The sequence below is a fragment of the Ursus maritimus genome, unplaced genomic scaffold (assembly GCF_017311325.1).
Source record: "Ursus maritimus isolate PB19 unplaced genomic scaffold, ASM1731132v1 scaffold_8, whole genome shotgun sequence".
NCBI classification, from domain to species: Eukaryota; Metazoa; Chordata; class Mammalia; order Carnivora; family Ursidae; genus Ursus; species Ursus maritimus.
Window position 1 is genome coordinate 51,232,548 of NW_024426996.1, and position 15,001 is coordinate 51,247,548.

A 15,001-nucleotide genomic window follows, 5' to 3' on the forward strand; every position below is an offset into this window, starting at 1 on the left:
TGATCCCATTACTGTTTTTGTTTGAAAGAATGTTAACCCAAGTAACAGAATTACGTGGAACAGTCTATTAAAATGTCAAATACTCTGGCCAATTTAGTGAATTCTTTAATCTAGGGCCTTGGAGTGTAGGACCCTCCGGCTGTGTCAGATGGCTCTGGCATACTTTCACAAACTACTAATAACCGCCTATAATTAGTATATTCATGAAATAAGACAGGTTGATTTCCATAGACCACTGGCTCTAGAAACTGTTCTATCATACAGTTACCCTTCTGCAAATCCTCTTGTCAACCATTGCTTTTCTTTAAAAAGATTAAAACAACCAAGCTTTACTCACATAAACTGTTCATATAAATAGAACTGCTCACATGTCTTTGCCAGTTCTGTACACTCCCACGCCACAACTTCAGTTATACTACGCATACACCTGTGTTTTTTCCACCTCACATGAATTTATATACATTATATTTTTGTATTATATTATTGCCTATATACATTTCCTAATCTTCTTAATTATTGCTTCATTAGCAGTATTAGACTTCACTGACTATACTTCAGTCGTCATTTCCATCTTGGACATTTAGACTTGTTTTCAGATTTGGGAGCCCATCAACAGTCACGCTATAAAACAGAATTTAACACACACATATTGTGGAAGGACTACGGGATATCAGCAATTTATATTTTTACCTAATGTGGTTTATTTTCTTTTAACATCCTATGAGGGATTACTCTGGTAAAGCATCAAATGGGAGAAAGAAGGACATAGGGACTTCGATTAAGGGCAGATCTGATGGGAGCACCTGGAGCTCTGGAAAAGAAAGTACCAGAAGGTAGAAGCGAACACAGACCGGGAATGAGGGTGCTGAAGACAAACTCGGAGTGCCCTGCATAGTCGCTCAGGGAGACAAGGAACCCGAGTCTCATAACCAGGGCTACCGAAGGACCTCCTCCCCATCCCCGACCTAGCCACCCCTCACTGTAGACATACTGGTACTGCTATCTGACTCCAAAAACACATTTGTTGCTTCCCGTTCACCCTACTTAGTCTACAGGGCCTCAAGTCACCAAGAGAAGAGCCGGCATTTTCTAATTCTGCCATGCCCGGACCCCAAGGTCTAGGTCACCTTCTCTTCTTCCCACATTGCATTGTACTTGCCTGTGGAGTTGTCTGTCTCTGTTTTCCAGAATGTTGTGCCCTCTTGTTTGTCAGCATCTGCCCAGCATTTAGCATAACTCTTGGCACATAGTGAGGGCTGATGACCTTTTTTTTTTTTTAATGAATGAATGAATAAGTTGGATAGCAACTATATTTCTAGAAAACTAGTTGGCTAGTTTCACACGGTAGAAAATAAACCTTTTCTTCATGTCACTGAAGACCAGCTACTTGTGTCATCTCAGTGGAGGGCCTCCCTCTTTTCTCATTATTCATCGATGTTTTGTTGCCAATTCCATACTCGTTTAGGAGGCAGGCAGGGGTCTGGGCGGGGGGAGTAAACTTAAGGTTATTTAAGGAAGGGGGAGAGTAGGAATTGGAAGGTAGGGATGGGGGAAGAATGTTGGTCTTAGCTATCTGGAAACACTTCAGAAACATCTCGGGATGTTGTTCCCAATTCCCTACCAGGGTTTTTTTGCCTTTTTTTTTTTTTTTAATTTGAATGGCTTTATCATTTTCAAACTGAAGTTTAAGAAACACAGACCATCTAGGAAAAACAGCTGTCTCAGCTCTAAGAAAGAGCCCTTTCTCCTCCCCCAGCCAGAGGCTGTCCTTGCAGCTGTTGGAAAGGACACTGTTACATTAGACTGAAAATATTCCTTCTAAGCAGCTCTTTTCTTTTAAACATAAAATATATCTTTTTTGCCTTTATTATTCTGGTGCCAAGGTTACACCTACTCTGTAGGAGAAAGCATAACAAAATCATAATCCAAAGTTAAGAGCAAGGCCATCTTTTCTCTGATGTATCTAGGTCACTAGTAAATACAGATATCAAGGCGGCGCTGGGAGACGCAGGGGAAACAGAGAAGCAGCTAACGACTCACTGTGTTTTGAACCACGTTGCTGATGGTTGACAGCATGCCCCGAGACCCAGATGCAGGAGAAGTGGATGGGCTTTCTGCGGGGCTCTGATCTGTGGCCACATCTGCTAGTAAGGAGAAGAACATCCTCTTAGAGTTCATTCTGCTGATCCAAACTTGGAAATCTTCCATTTGTGCACATAATGCACTACGGCCCAAGTCCAAAAAGCTCCCAAGTAAATACATCACTCACTGTGAGAGGCTCCATTTTCAGCATCAGGTTGGGCCCCTTCAGGAGAGCTGGAATTTACACTATGAATCCGCAGGGTGGCCCCTGCTTTTTCCTTGACTGCTGTCAATCCATGACCTGTCAGGAAATAAAAACATGGTTCACGAATACAACAGAAACCCCTGGTCTGCCAATTCAACAGTGCACGTTCCAGAGCTTTCGTAAGCTGTAGGTGGATACCCTGGGTATAGGAGACTGCGGTGGTTCGCAGCGTGGACGTATCCTCTTTACTCTTTTCTAAACTCCTCAAAACAGGCATGCATCATCCACTTTTGGATTCCTTGCAGGCCTAGCCCGTCATAGACACTCAATTCATACTTGTTGAATTGAAATCCGGTGAGGCTCATGACGCTTTCTCAAAGGGTCCGCCACGCTCTCGGTGTGGAGAGTGCAAGGTCTGCAGCTGACAGGTCAAAACTGAAAGGCAAATCGGTGAGGAAACCAGGAGGGGCACCCAGCGGCTCTGACAGTTGTCCTAAGCAGTAACAGGACAGAAGCTCTACCGGCAGCCAGCCAGGATGAAGGACCCTGGCTCTACCCCACGTGAGCAGGGCCCACATCTTCACATTCTCCGCAGCCCAGCACAGGGCGCATTCGGTAAGTACTGGTAAGCGTAGAGCTGACCTCCTCATCCCAGCACCCCTGCCACGCACCACAAACCAACCCCCTGGCCTGGCAGCGAAATAGTCTTGTCTACATTTTATTCTGGAGCAATTTATTTTCTCCTCAGAGGCCCCCATGATGTGCTATAGTTTTTCTCAAGTTCCCAAACTGAACACAGAAATGAATAGTCTGCTGAGAGTCCTAAGTGGCTGCTTGAGTTCTTGAAGGAGAAATAGCCCGGCATGCCTTTGCTCCAGCACTCACCTCCCCCTGAGCCCGCAGGGAGAAAGGGAAAGATTTCACTAGGAACCTGAGCAACGTCAGGTTTTTAAAACCCAAGACAGCAGCAATATTAATATGTGCGGAAAAAGTCCCAAATCATGGCAGGATTTGAGAACCAAAGAGAAGCACCTACCCTTAGAAAGCACTGTCAGAATGACCCATTATTCCTCTCCTGAATAAGAGAAAGACAGAGATGAATCCCAAACCCAAATAACAGTATTTTATCAGTTGTAACTTTATTTATCAGAGTGATCTTCACACAATCAGGGCACTGATATTTACCAGAGGACTAATTAAATCCAGTGGAAATCACCTGTCATTATACACGATCTAGAAAACAGGGAAACTTAAGAAACATTTACAATGTTTATAACATTAATTTCATACAGAAATATGTCTACATCCACGTGCAGCTCATTAGATATCGTTCAAACTTATTATTGAGTTACTTGGAAGAAAACATGCCCGTAACTGTTAAAATTAAGGCTGAAATTCATTCTCTCTATCCTCCAGTAAATTCCAAGCATTTTAGTGGAAAATTGGAGTTTCGGGAGCACACTGAAGTTATAGGATATCATTGAACTTATTTACATACCAAGTCCATATTCCTTGCCATATTTTAAAAACATATATTCTCCAAAAGGAAATAATGTACACCCAAACCACAGTCATGATTCTCATTGAGATTTCTGAGGGCTTAACATAAAGACATAAATGAGCTGGAGAAGGCTGGGAGGCATCTGCTACAACTTCTCTGTGAGAGCCATACAAGAAAGATGATTCCACGTCCCTCATGCAGGGTTCAGTGAAGCTCACTGTCATCTCCTTTACCTTCTTTACCCCTTCCATGTGAGGGCCACGCCTGATTCATTTCCTGGGGAAAAATGGCTTCGTGCCATCTCAGAACACAAATGATTAGGGGTATGTCTGCAGTAACTGCCTCTAGAAAAGTTACTTTGTTTCTGGAAGGAAATAACCATGTTTGTGTTCATATAAATGGGTTGTACCTGTTTAGTACATATGATACTATGCTGCTACTCCAGCCTCTCTCTCTCTCTCTCTCTCTCTCTCACACACACACACACACAGCTTTACTGAGGTGTAACTGATATACAAAAAAAATTGTACACATTTAAGTTTGCTCCAACTTATTTCTTGCCGAACAATTCTCTCTTCTGAATTCTTCTGTTAGTGCAAGTACATCTTTTCCGCATCCTACTAGAAGAGACAGCTATGGCTCTTCACAGATATGGTTTAGACAATGCCACACCCTCCTTTGAAGACTAACTTCTAAAACTTTACTTAGTGTGACATCTAGTGCCAGACCAAGGAAGTAATAATATGGAGTCACTGTTGCCTTTTGACTGTGAGTGATTCATTCTCCGAGATACTGATTAGGTTTTACCAATAACAGAAAAAAAAAAAAACACAAAACAACCCAACAAATACGAGTAATACTATAGTGTATAATTCATGGATTCTTTATACATCATCATGAACCCTAAGTATCCTCAAAGAAATGAAACTCCTCCAAATTCCTTGGCTCGAAATGTGGACTCTCCTCCATGGCTTGACTTGTTGCAGAGGAAACAGGTGAACATTGCAAAGAAGATAAGAATGTTGTACAAACGCTGTGTTAGTGTATCATTTTAAAGCAAATGCTAAATGACTGGCTGGTGTTTAATTTCTCCCCTATACTCTAGTGGGAAACATCCTAGACTGTGGAGTCAGGAGGCTTGTGGAGGAATCTGGGTTCCATCACTTATTAGCTGTGATCTGCGCGAGTTACTCAACCCGAGTGTCTACTGTTGTGTCTTCTCTGAAAGGAGGATTGTAACATCTATGTCCCAGGGTTCTACAAGGTCACTAAGGAGAAATATGTGAAACCCTTGGTCCTGGCCAACGTTTTTTGAACACTTACTGTGTCCCAGGCACTGGACTAAATATTTTTAGTCTAGTAAATTATCTCATTTAGTCTTCTCATTATGAGGTAAGGGATATTATCATTCCCATTTCACAATGGAGAAAACGGAGACCTGGTGACATGAAAGCATTTGCCCAACGTCCCAAAGCCAATAAGGGGCAGAGGCAGGATTTGAACCCAGTCCTAACTCTAGAACTTACACACTTAGTCACAATGTTATATTTAGAAAGTTTTATATGCCATTTACAGTTGATTAAATGTCACGTTAGTCCCATTTCTATAACTGCCTAGAAATCATATCGTTTATCAGGGCTTTCTTATTTTTAAAACACTGGCTTAGGCTAAAATGACTTACCTTACCTTGACCAGACAGCAAGGTGAAGGTCACCCCTGGAATGGAACCTTCCTCTAATCCTGCCCCTTTCAGCCAGGTCTTGGGTTGGCATAATGTGATGTTTTTAGGGTCATCTCCATGCTGTGCACAGATCCTAAGGCACTGTGTGGTGTTATCTTATACACCCAGTTTAATTTTTCTTTTCTCAAAAAGCACTGTGATATCACCAAGCCATTATCTTGTGAGTTCCACCAAGATCAAAACCCAAGATCGAAACAAATTAAAAAATAATTTATTGGTGGTGGGAGGGTCTCTCTGGCCAAGCGGTCACTTCAGGAAGCAAGAGCAGTTCTCTGCATCACCCCGGATGACTGGCGAGCGCTAGGAGTTCTTTCTACTGGGCGCATACAGTAAATCACCGGTAAGTAGGGCACCAGCTAACTCACTCACAGGGCTCCCTCGCCACTTTAATTTTCATTTTTTAATTTTTAAAAAATTTTTATTTTTAAATTTAAATTCAATTAATTAACATATCATGTATTATTGGTTTCAGAGGTAGAGGTCAACGATTCATCAGTCTTATGTAATACCCAGTGCTCATTACATCACATGTCCTCCTTAATGTCCATCACCCAGTTATCCCATCCCCCACACGTCCCTCCAGCAACCCTCAGTTTGTTTCCTATGATTAAGAGTCTTATGGTTTGTCTCCCTCTCTAATTTTGTCTTGTTTTATTTTTTCCTCTTTCCCTGTGATCCTCTGTTTTGTTTCTTAAATTCCACATATGACTGAGATCATATAATTGTCTTCCTCTGATTGACTTATTTCACTTAGCATAATACCCTCTAGTTCCATCCACATCGTGGCAAATGCTTTAATTTTTAATATAATGTTTCCTTCTTTTCTGTTTCTTTATTTTTCTTTTAAAAATTAATATATAAAAAAGAAACTAAAAAAATCTCATAATCTCACTTTCCTATCTGGTTCATTTTTATTTTTATTTATTTTATTTTATTTTTAAAAAAGATTTTATCCATTTATTGACAGAGAGACAGAGAGAGAGAGAGACACACACACACACACACACAGTGCAAGTGCGGGGGGTGGTAGGGGCAGAGGGAGAGGGAGAGAGAATCCCAAATAGACTGCAGGCTGAGCATGGAGACTGAGCGGGGCTCAATCCCACAACCCTGAGATCAGGACCTGAGCCGAAATCAAGAGTCCAACACTTAACGGACTGAGCCACCCAAGCGCCCCTCTGGTTGATTTTTAAAACAAAAACATTTATAATATTACCAAATTCAAAGAGTTTAGGAACACAGCCAACAGTGTGGACCAGCCTCTTTCTCCCTAGTCAGCTCGTACTGACTTACTAACGATAGGCAATAGAGTCTATGAACTTATAAGGATCTATGGAATTTTCTTTTTTTTTTAGTAGGCTCCACACCCACTGTGGAGCCCAACGCAGGGCTTGCACTCACAACCCTAAGATCAAGACCTGAGCTGATATCAAGAGTCAAACACTCAACATGCTGAGCCACCCAGGCACCCCCTATGGAAATATTTAAGGCTGAAAAAAAATACTGCTTCTAAAAGAGAAAAAGGAAAATTTGCAAATTGGAAATAGAAATTAATATTTAAATATATTCAAAATGTGATATCAGGTCAACTGGCCAAATGAATTCAACTCTTACATAGTTATACGTAAATTACATATTTAATGAGGCACGTGGCTACGTTTCATTACGTTTGCTGTGATATAAGAAGGACTTCAAAGGGAAAAGTGCTTGGCGCTCTTAAAAGACTCTAAGTGACTCTGCCTTCCTCCCCACCCCCACCCCCCACTTCCCTCAAAAGATAACAGCTCTTATTTGTTTCTTGTGCTTCCTTTCATAAAGAATTTTTAAAAAGCATATACATACGTATAAGAGTTTTGGACCTGGCCTCTTCCACTTCAAAATATACAGTGAAGGTCTCAGCACGTGCAGGTGGTGGTGGGGGCTGTGCATTAATGACTCTAAAGAGTCATCCTGACCCTCCCCCACCCCCCGCCAGCTCCCTGGGGGCTGCCGGAGTCTCAGACACAACTGTATTCAGCTTCTCCCATGGCCCAGTTCTGCTCCCCAGTCATTTACTCCTCTGCAAGGCTTCCTCCTGAGAGCACTTCACAGAGAGAGACTCCCACACCCTAATCTCTGCTGTGCCTCTCCCGGGCATCCGATCTAGAACACTGATCCGCTCCATTCTTTTTAATGGTTGCATAAATTATTCTTCCAAACGGCTCCATCCCATCTTAACATTCTCTGTGCGTGGACACTTGCGGTGTTTCAAGGTGAACTCCCTCACCCTCCTTCAGGTCTTCGCTCAAACGTCACTTCCCCAAGGCCTATCCCTTGCCACCATTCTAAAATCTTAACCTGGACTCCTGACTCCACTTTTGATTTTCAGACACTTACCACTGTCTAGCCCTCTTTATCATTTTCTTTTTCACTGTATGTATTGTTTATTATCTGTCTCCTTCTACTGTATGTAAGCCCTACTAGGACAAGGGTCTTTGTGTCATTTGCTCGCTGCCTTATCTCAAGTGCCTAGAATAGCGTCTGGCACAGTAAGTATTTGCTGAGTGAACTCGACATTGAACATCTTTATATATATTACTGACTTTTTGCAAAGGATCAACAGAACTGCTGGGCTAGAAGGCACGTGCATTTCACATTTGATAGATAGTGCTACTGCTCTTCTGAAAGCTGCATCGGTTTGTGCTCTGGGTGAGTTTTGAGAAATACAATAGTTTAGACATATTTGCTGCATCTCAGACTTCTATCAAGGAATTCAAGAGAGTATAAAAAGTTGTGAGTAGTTGTTTACAAAAACCCACAGATGATGTTGCTTCTCGTTAGTGCAGCGAGAAGAGGAGCCATTCAATCTTCCTTCTGGAAAAGTCTTCCTTCTCCATCATGAAGGTTGGTGTCCACTCTGTAATCAGATACTCACTTCCTTTTAGGTTCAAAACTGACAAATGTCTCTGAACTGACAGCGTATGCCTGGCCATCAGACAGAGAGATTCATTAACTCCTGGGCCTTATTCCTGGATTGTAAATGATCGAGAACGAACTCCATGCACCGACCTATAACCCTATATCTTGTGTATGGATGATCCTGGAGAATTTTCACATCATCAGCGATGTCACCTTCAAAAATGAACCCATGTGATATCGATAGTGATTTACCCACTTAAGAGTTCTCACTCTAGTATGATTTTGACAAGTCTGCCAGTCTCTGGAATAAACGCTGTCATTATTTCTGACAGTGCTGGTAGAAGGGTTTCATTAACATGTGCAGAAGGGAAAAACTGTGTGACTTGGGAGAGGGTGGGAAAGGGGAGCAATGGTAATTTTGAAAAGGTAAATATACACATCAGATACACCTCTCCCCTACACAGGTAGTCCAGTACAGGGTGTTTAGACTTAGAAAACTGTCAAAACTAGAATTTTAAAAAAAGACTAAACATTTAGGGCTTTTGTAATATCTAGAAATAAACTGCTCTATTCTGCTACAGAATCTGTATGTTGGTATATTTGTATATGCCGGCTTTTGCTGTCGACTTTCATCGTGATTGTCAATTTATCATTTTGCTTAGCAATATAGTCTAGGAAAAGGTCAGGTCTCTAAGATGCTGGTGGGAAATCATATCTGGTTCTCACAGCATCACCTTGAAATGATTATCAAAATAATTATTTTTTTTATACTTTTCCTTTCCCATTCTGGTTTCTGCCTGATCTTAAATAATAACCATTTCAATTTCATTTTATGAACTTCCCCAAAGGCAGGGGCAGCAGGTGATCAAGTTTTCTTAGAACGTGATGACAGTGTAGGTGTGGAGGAAGCTAATGCAAGAGTTACAGTCTCTCCAAAAATAGCTGTTGGCTGGGGACTTGATGTCATATATGCAGTGGGGAGGTCACTTTTTCCCGTTTTCCCTTAACCGTGGGGTCAACGTAGTGAGGCAAAAAGACAAAATATAAAAATACAGAGTGGCGAAAGATCGATCAGTTTTTTGTATTTTCCCTTTTAGCACAGGGCTTATAAATATCTTTCTCCTTCTGTATATAGCCACAGACTATGGAATCATCATGTTATGGAAATTGGAAGGAATCTTGGAATTTCTCAAGTTCCCCCACCCACACTTTTCCAAATAAGGAATCTGTGTCTGCAAGAGGTTAGGTGCATGGTGTTGCTAGTTAGTGACCCTCCTCTGTGACTGCATGTTAGTAGCAGTGAGGACCAGGGCTCAGGTCTGTATGACTCCTGTTCCAGTGCTCTTTCCAAGAGAGAACTACCTTCCAAATGGTTAAGTTCTCCAAGCGCTCTCCTGCTAACTCCGCACAGTTCAGACTGCAGTTTTTCAACAAGTGTAAGAAGTATTGGTTTCTATTTCTAGTGCTCAATTGACAGCTCTGTGTTTTGTTACCGGCTAGGTGTTTTGCACTTCTGTCTGCAACTGGAATTACCCTGGGGGTAACATGGGGTTTCTGAGCAGGAATCAATTGCAATGGAATACATGGTTACTTTGTTTCTTTACTTTCCACAGGCAATTGATAAACCTTCAAGAGCTTATCTACTGCTGTAGAGTGCTCTGTTTCTCACTATGTTTCTTTGCCCTGTGATGATAACCTCTTAGCGCTGCAAAGTCTTGGGCGGATGTTCTAGCTGTACATCAGAAGCTGTGCCCGGCTTGCTTCTCTCCATCCCTAGGTAGCAGCTCGATATGGACGACAACCCAGGATGGCACCCAGAACTTTGTAAACCCCATTCCAACCCTCTGTTTCAGGTTCTGAGCCTGGCTATGGCACCTCTCCATTTGTGGGACGCCTGGGATCCCTATTATCTTTTGGGAGTCAAACTCCCAACCACCACCAAGGTTTCCAGCCTTGGAACCCATCACTGCAGCCTCCCCTTACGCTTCTAGCTTTAGTTCTCTCTCTTGTCCACAGAGAGACCCTCACCCAGTTTTAAAGCATGTATTGCTGTTATTTTAGCTACTATTGCTACAGAACGTCACACGTCTTGACCAGAAATCTCCAAAATAATGCCTCAGGAACAACTTAGGGCTGGTATTCGGGGTTATTGCTTTTGCATTCGTTGGGGTTGTGATGACCAGTGGTGAGGAACAAGTTTCGGCTCTACTTTTCTAAAGATAGCTCCAATCTGTCTAATAGGGTTCTTAGAATCAGCATCCACATTTCAAAATTTCTTTGAGCTCCCTCATGTGCCCTTTGGACACTGTGGGTGCAAATAAGAGAAAAATGCCAAGATTTAAATGCTTCTAAAAATTCCAGCATGTAGCTAGAGCCGTAAAAAGGAATATGTTTCTGGACTTGGGGGGGTCACTGAGGAGGACCTCAAACAGAAGAACGAAGTGTGGCAGGTAGTTTTGAGAGAATGCCCCCCAGAATACACACCCAGGGTAATCCCTTCCCCTCTGAGCATGGGCAGGACTGTGAAAATGATGGGGTTTCACTCCCATGATTAGGGAACATTATATGGCAAAGGTGAAGGGATTTTTCAGTTATAATTAAGGTCCTTAGTCTGTTGAATTTGAGTTCGTCAAAGAAGATCACCCTGGGGGGGGGGGCTGATTTATCAGGTCAACCTTTAAAAGGGATGAGGCCTTTCCTGAAGGGAGAGAGCTGAAGCATGGCTGAGATCATCTTGTCAGCTGTGAAGAAGCTGCCTGGAGGAGCTGCCAGTGACCCCCGGCCAATAACCAGCAAGAAAATGGGGGTGTCAACCCTACAACCTCAAGGAATTGGATTTTGCCAACTTGAATAAACTTAGAAGGTGACCCCGGATATCATACAAGAACACAGCCGGCTGACACCCTCATTTCAGCCTGGTAAGTCACTTAGCAGAGAACCCAGCTATCCCCTACCTGAACTCCTGACCCATGGAAACGGAGATAGTCAATGTCTATCATTGTAAGCCTCTAAATTTGTGGTAATTTGTTACACAGCGAGAGCAACGAATCCCGGAGGTTGTACCGGACTNCCTGCTGATATTTTATGGGGTGATGTGCAAATGTCATACAATCTCAGAAACACTCTATGTGTGCCAACCATAGGGAAAGTGGCCCAGTGACAGGCACAGTGATCCTGCTGGTCCACGACAGTTCTCTTTCTAGGCTTTTCTGGATCAATTACTGCACAAAGCCAGGGGAGCACCACCAGACATTTTAAGTGTTTGCAACATTAGCAAGATCCAGCATTTCTCATCTTCATGGTGCCATAGACCCAGGGAAACTTCAGGGGTAACGGCAAACACAAGCACTGGCCATAGATTAACACACCGACTTCAGATCAAGTTAGATGAGTGCCCCCCCCCCCCCGGTATGCGGTAGGACCTGCCACTGGAATCACATCCTGCTTCTAAGCAGTAAAGCCAACATCATCTCCTGGTTACACTTGAACCAGGTAACAAAACCCAGAGGCTGTGGAAGGCAGTCCACGGACCACGGCCACACCAGGCTCTCTCTGTGCAAAGGTCAGATTACAACAGGACACCTGAGAAGATAACGGAGGGTAATCTAACAGGCAAGCTGTCAGTTGGTGGATGGAAAACTCTGTAAGGATCCAGTGAAGCTCAAAGTCAAATGGTTAGGTGTAGCCGCTGACTGATGAGAAAGAGCAGCAAACCATGAGCTGGTGGCAGACCAGGCCCAGCTAGGGGCTCCTGTAAGTGTACCCAAAACACCTGACCTGCGACCCCCAGGACCGGTGAGTTCAGTGTTTACTGTGGAAGGAACTTACACTTAAATTTTTAATGAGAAAGTAAATCCTTTGTCTATAATAGAGCCTTTCAAAGCACCAAATTCATTATAAGCCAGGGCATTTCTGGACACCCTTATTACTCCTGGAAGCATCCAGAATGCTTCATGTTTTATGACATAAACCACGAGGAGAGCTGTATAATTTGGTAACCATGTTATTTACCGTTCCATGACTCAATCAAATGTCAAACACTTTTGGATTCGACAGTTTTAGGGTCAGAGAGCATATCACTCCTACGTGCTGTTGGCGTTCAGATCCATGGGAGAGCCCCGAAGAGCTCAGGTGTTTCCCTCAGGAAGCAGGACGCCCCCAAGGCACCTGTCTTCACTTTCTTGAAGACACTCTGTCCTGTTCAGAACACAAAACAGGCCCCTCTCCTGTACCTTGGCTGATTTTGCCATCGGCATAGGTAGTATCCACAGCACACCTGGCCCCTTCAATTAGCAACAGGAAATATCTGCCGTCCAGCATCTCCCCAAAGGTCAAAATTTAACTGACCACCATCTCCCTCTTGCCAGAGCGCCCCAACATTCCAGATACGAAACAGAGGAATGCGGTCTACCCATTCTTGCAGGCAGTTAAAATTCCACCTAATTAGATGTCTGGCCCTTAAACTGTGACCATGGTCCGTTGGAGTGGGACAAAGGACCTGCAGCCTCCATATCCCTCCTGCTTTTAGGAGTAACAGCCTTGGACTACGCCTTGAGGACTCCTGACTTAGATGACCTGAAAGCTATGTTACCTACTTCCCCTGTCCTGCCCTTCGCTCTCCACCTTCAGGATGAAATGCCTTTGCTAAATCAGCTTAGACACCTTGACGTTATACCTTCAGCTGTCACAAAGAATGCCCAAGAGAAATGGTCACACAAAGAGTATTGTGACAAACCTGTACCGATGAAGACATTGTCCATTAGATTTTCTCTTTGTATATACAGAGCCAATACAAGAAATGTCTTCAGAAATTTAACACCAGGAAAAGAAATTTATCTAGATAAACTAAGTTTTGGTTTATATTCCATGAAAATTTGATAATCTACTGGCAGCCAAGAAGCTCAGAGTCAAGGTCAATGCTCAATTACAGTAACTCTACCAGCCTTGGGATATATATTCTATATCCTTCATACCTGCACATTGTATTGAAATACCTCAAATCTTTTCGGGGAGTAGGTTAGTCGTATATTTTAAAATGTTCAGGTGGGAGGAAAAGTACAAAACTTCAAGAATATAAGACCCCAAATCTTATATTTTAAGATGCAATATAATATAGTGGTTAAACCTATACTACTTAGTTCAAATCTCAACCCAGCTACTTCTTACTTTGGACAAGGTCTTAGCCTCTCTGTGATTCACCTTCTTTATCTCTAAAATGGAGAAAACAAAAACACCTCTTTCTAGGGTTATTTTGAGGAATAAATGTATCAATATACATGAAGCACTTAGAACAGCAAGCATGAAAAATGATTTGCTCTTATTATCTTGCAGGCTACTGGAAACCTCTATCGGTACTGGTATGATCAAAATGTCAAATGCTATTATTAGGCTTCTGAACTTTATCCATTCAAATGCAACATATAATTCTTACCTACTGTAGCAGATGCCGATGAGAGCAGAGATTTGCCCCAGGAGCCCCAGCCCGCCCATCTCCCTCCGCGTGAAGGTGAATCCACAGCCTGTAGAAAAACAGGTTAGCAGAAGGTTAGCAATTCAGTATATGCAGGAATGAAAAAATACCCATTGGTTTGAACAAAACAAAAAGCTTTTAAAAAACAATCACCAGTAACCATATCTCCCTGGCTTAAAGCTCATAAGGGCCGTAAAAGAACACACCTACCCACATTTCAATGTGTACTTTGGAACAAAATTGATTAGTAGTGATGCTGGCTTCTGCGGGCTAGCCTTGAAGTGAGAGGAAGGGAGTTTGATGTTGACAAAGACCCAAATGTCCTCTTGTCTGGAAGACAGGGACAAGGGCTATAGGGGGGAAAACATTTAATACATTAGGGCACAAAGTGATTTGAAAAAGTTCAAAACTCCGGCAACTTTAACATAGCTAAACAAATGTTCTCTTCTAGGTAGAGGTAACTTTCAAATGTCTGGGGTGATAGGGAGCTCTGATGGATGACAGGCGAAGTGACTAGAAAAGCACCAGTAAGCCTAGGGATGGGTAGCAGCAACAGGTAGCCTTTTGAGGTAGACATCTTTCTTTCTTTCTTTCTTTCTTTCTTTCTTTCTTTCTTTCTTTCTTTCTTTCTTTCTTTCTTTCTTTCTTTCTTTCTTTCTTTCTTTCTCTTTCTTTCTTTCTTTCTTTCTCTTTCTTTCTTTCTCTTTCTTTCTTTCTCTCTCTCTCTCTCTTTCTCTTTCTTTCTTTCTTTCCTTCTTTCCTTCCTTCCTTCCTTCCTTCCTTCCTTCCTTCCGACTTATTTATTTATTTTGAGAGAGGGGGAGAAAGACGGGGGCGGGGGTGGGGGAAGAGCAGAGGGATAGAAAATCTTAAACAGACTCCATGCTGAGTGCGGAGCCCGACACTGGGCTCGATCTCACAACCCTGAGATCATGACCCGAGCCGAAATCAGGAGTTGGATGCTGAACCTACTGAGCCACCCAAGCGCCCCAAGGCAGAGCCTTTCAAGGTATCTTTCACTGTCCCTGGGCTCTATGGATTCAAATTCTTCTGCCTAAGTATTTGGATTGAGATTGAGAGACTCTGGTTCAGCTTGAGCTGGCC

General features: G+C 42.8%; 1 protein-coding gene across 4 annotated transcripts in view; it reads right to left on the reverse strand.

The window, feature by feature from the left end:
- The window catches only part of FAM114A1 (family with sequence similarity 114 member A1), a 67,513-nt gene that overhangs the window by 33,561 nt on the left and 18,951 nt on the right, over positions 1-15,001 (reverse strand). For 2 of the 4 annotated variants that reach the window (XM_040625220.1, XM_008701399.2), the window contains exons 3-5: positions 13,859-13,946; positions 2,270-2,383; positions 2,041-2,144 (exon numbers count right to left, since the gene is read on the reverse strand). In XM_040625220.1, the coding sequence (XP_040481154.1) occupies positions 2,041-2,144; positions 2,270-2,383; positions 13,859-13,946 (306 nt within the window). Of the gene's footprint in view, positions 1-2,040; positions 2,145-2,269; positions 2,384-13,858; positions 13,947-15,001 lie in introns of those variants that run through there. The other 2 variants (XM_008701400.2, XM_040625221.1) reach the window with 2 other exon arrangements.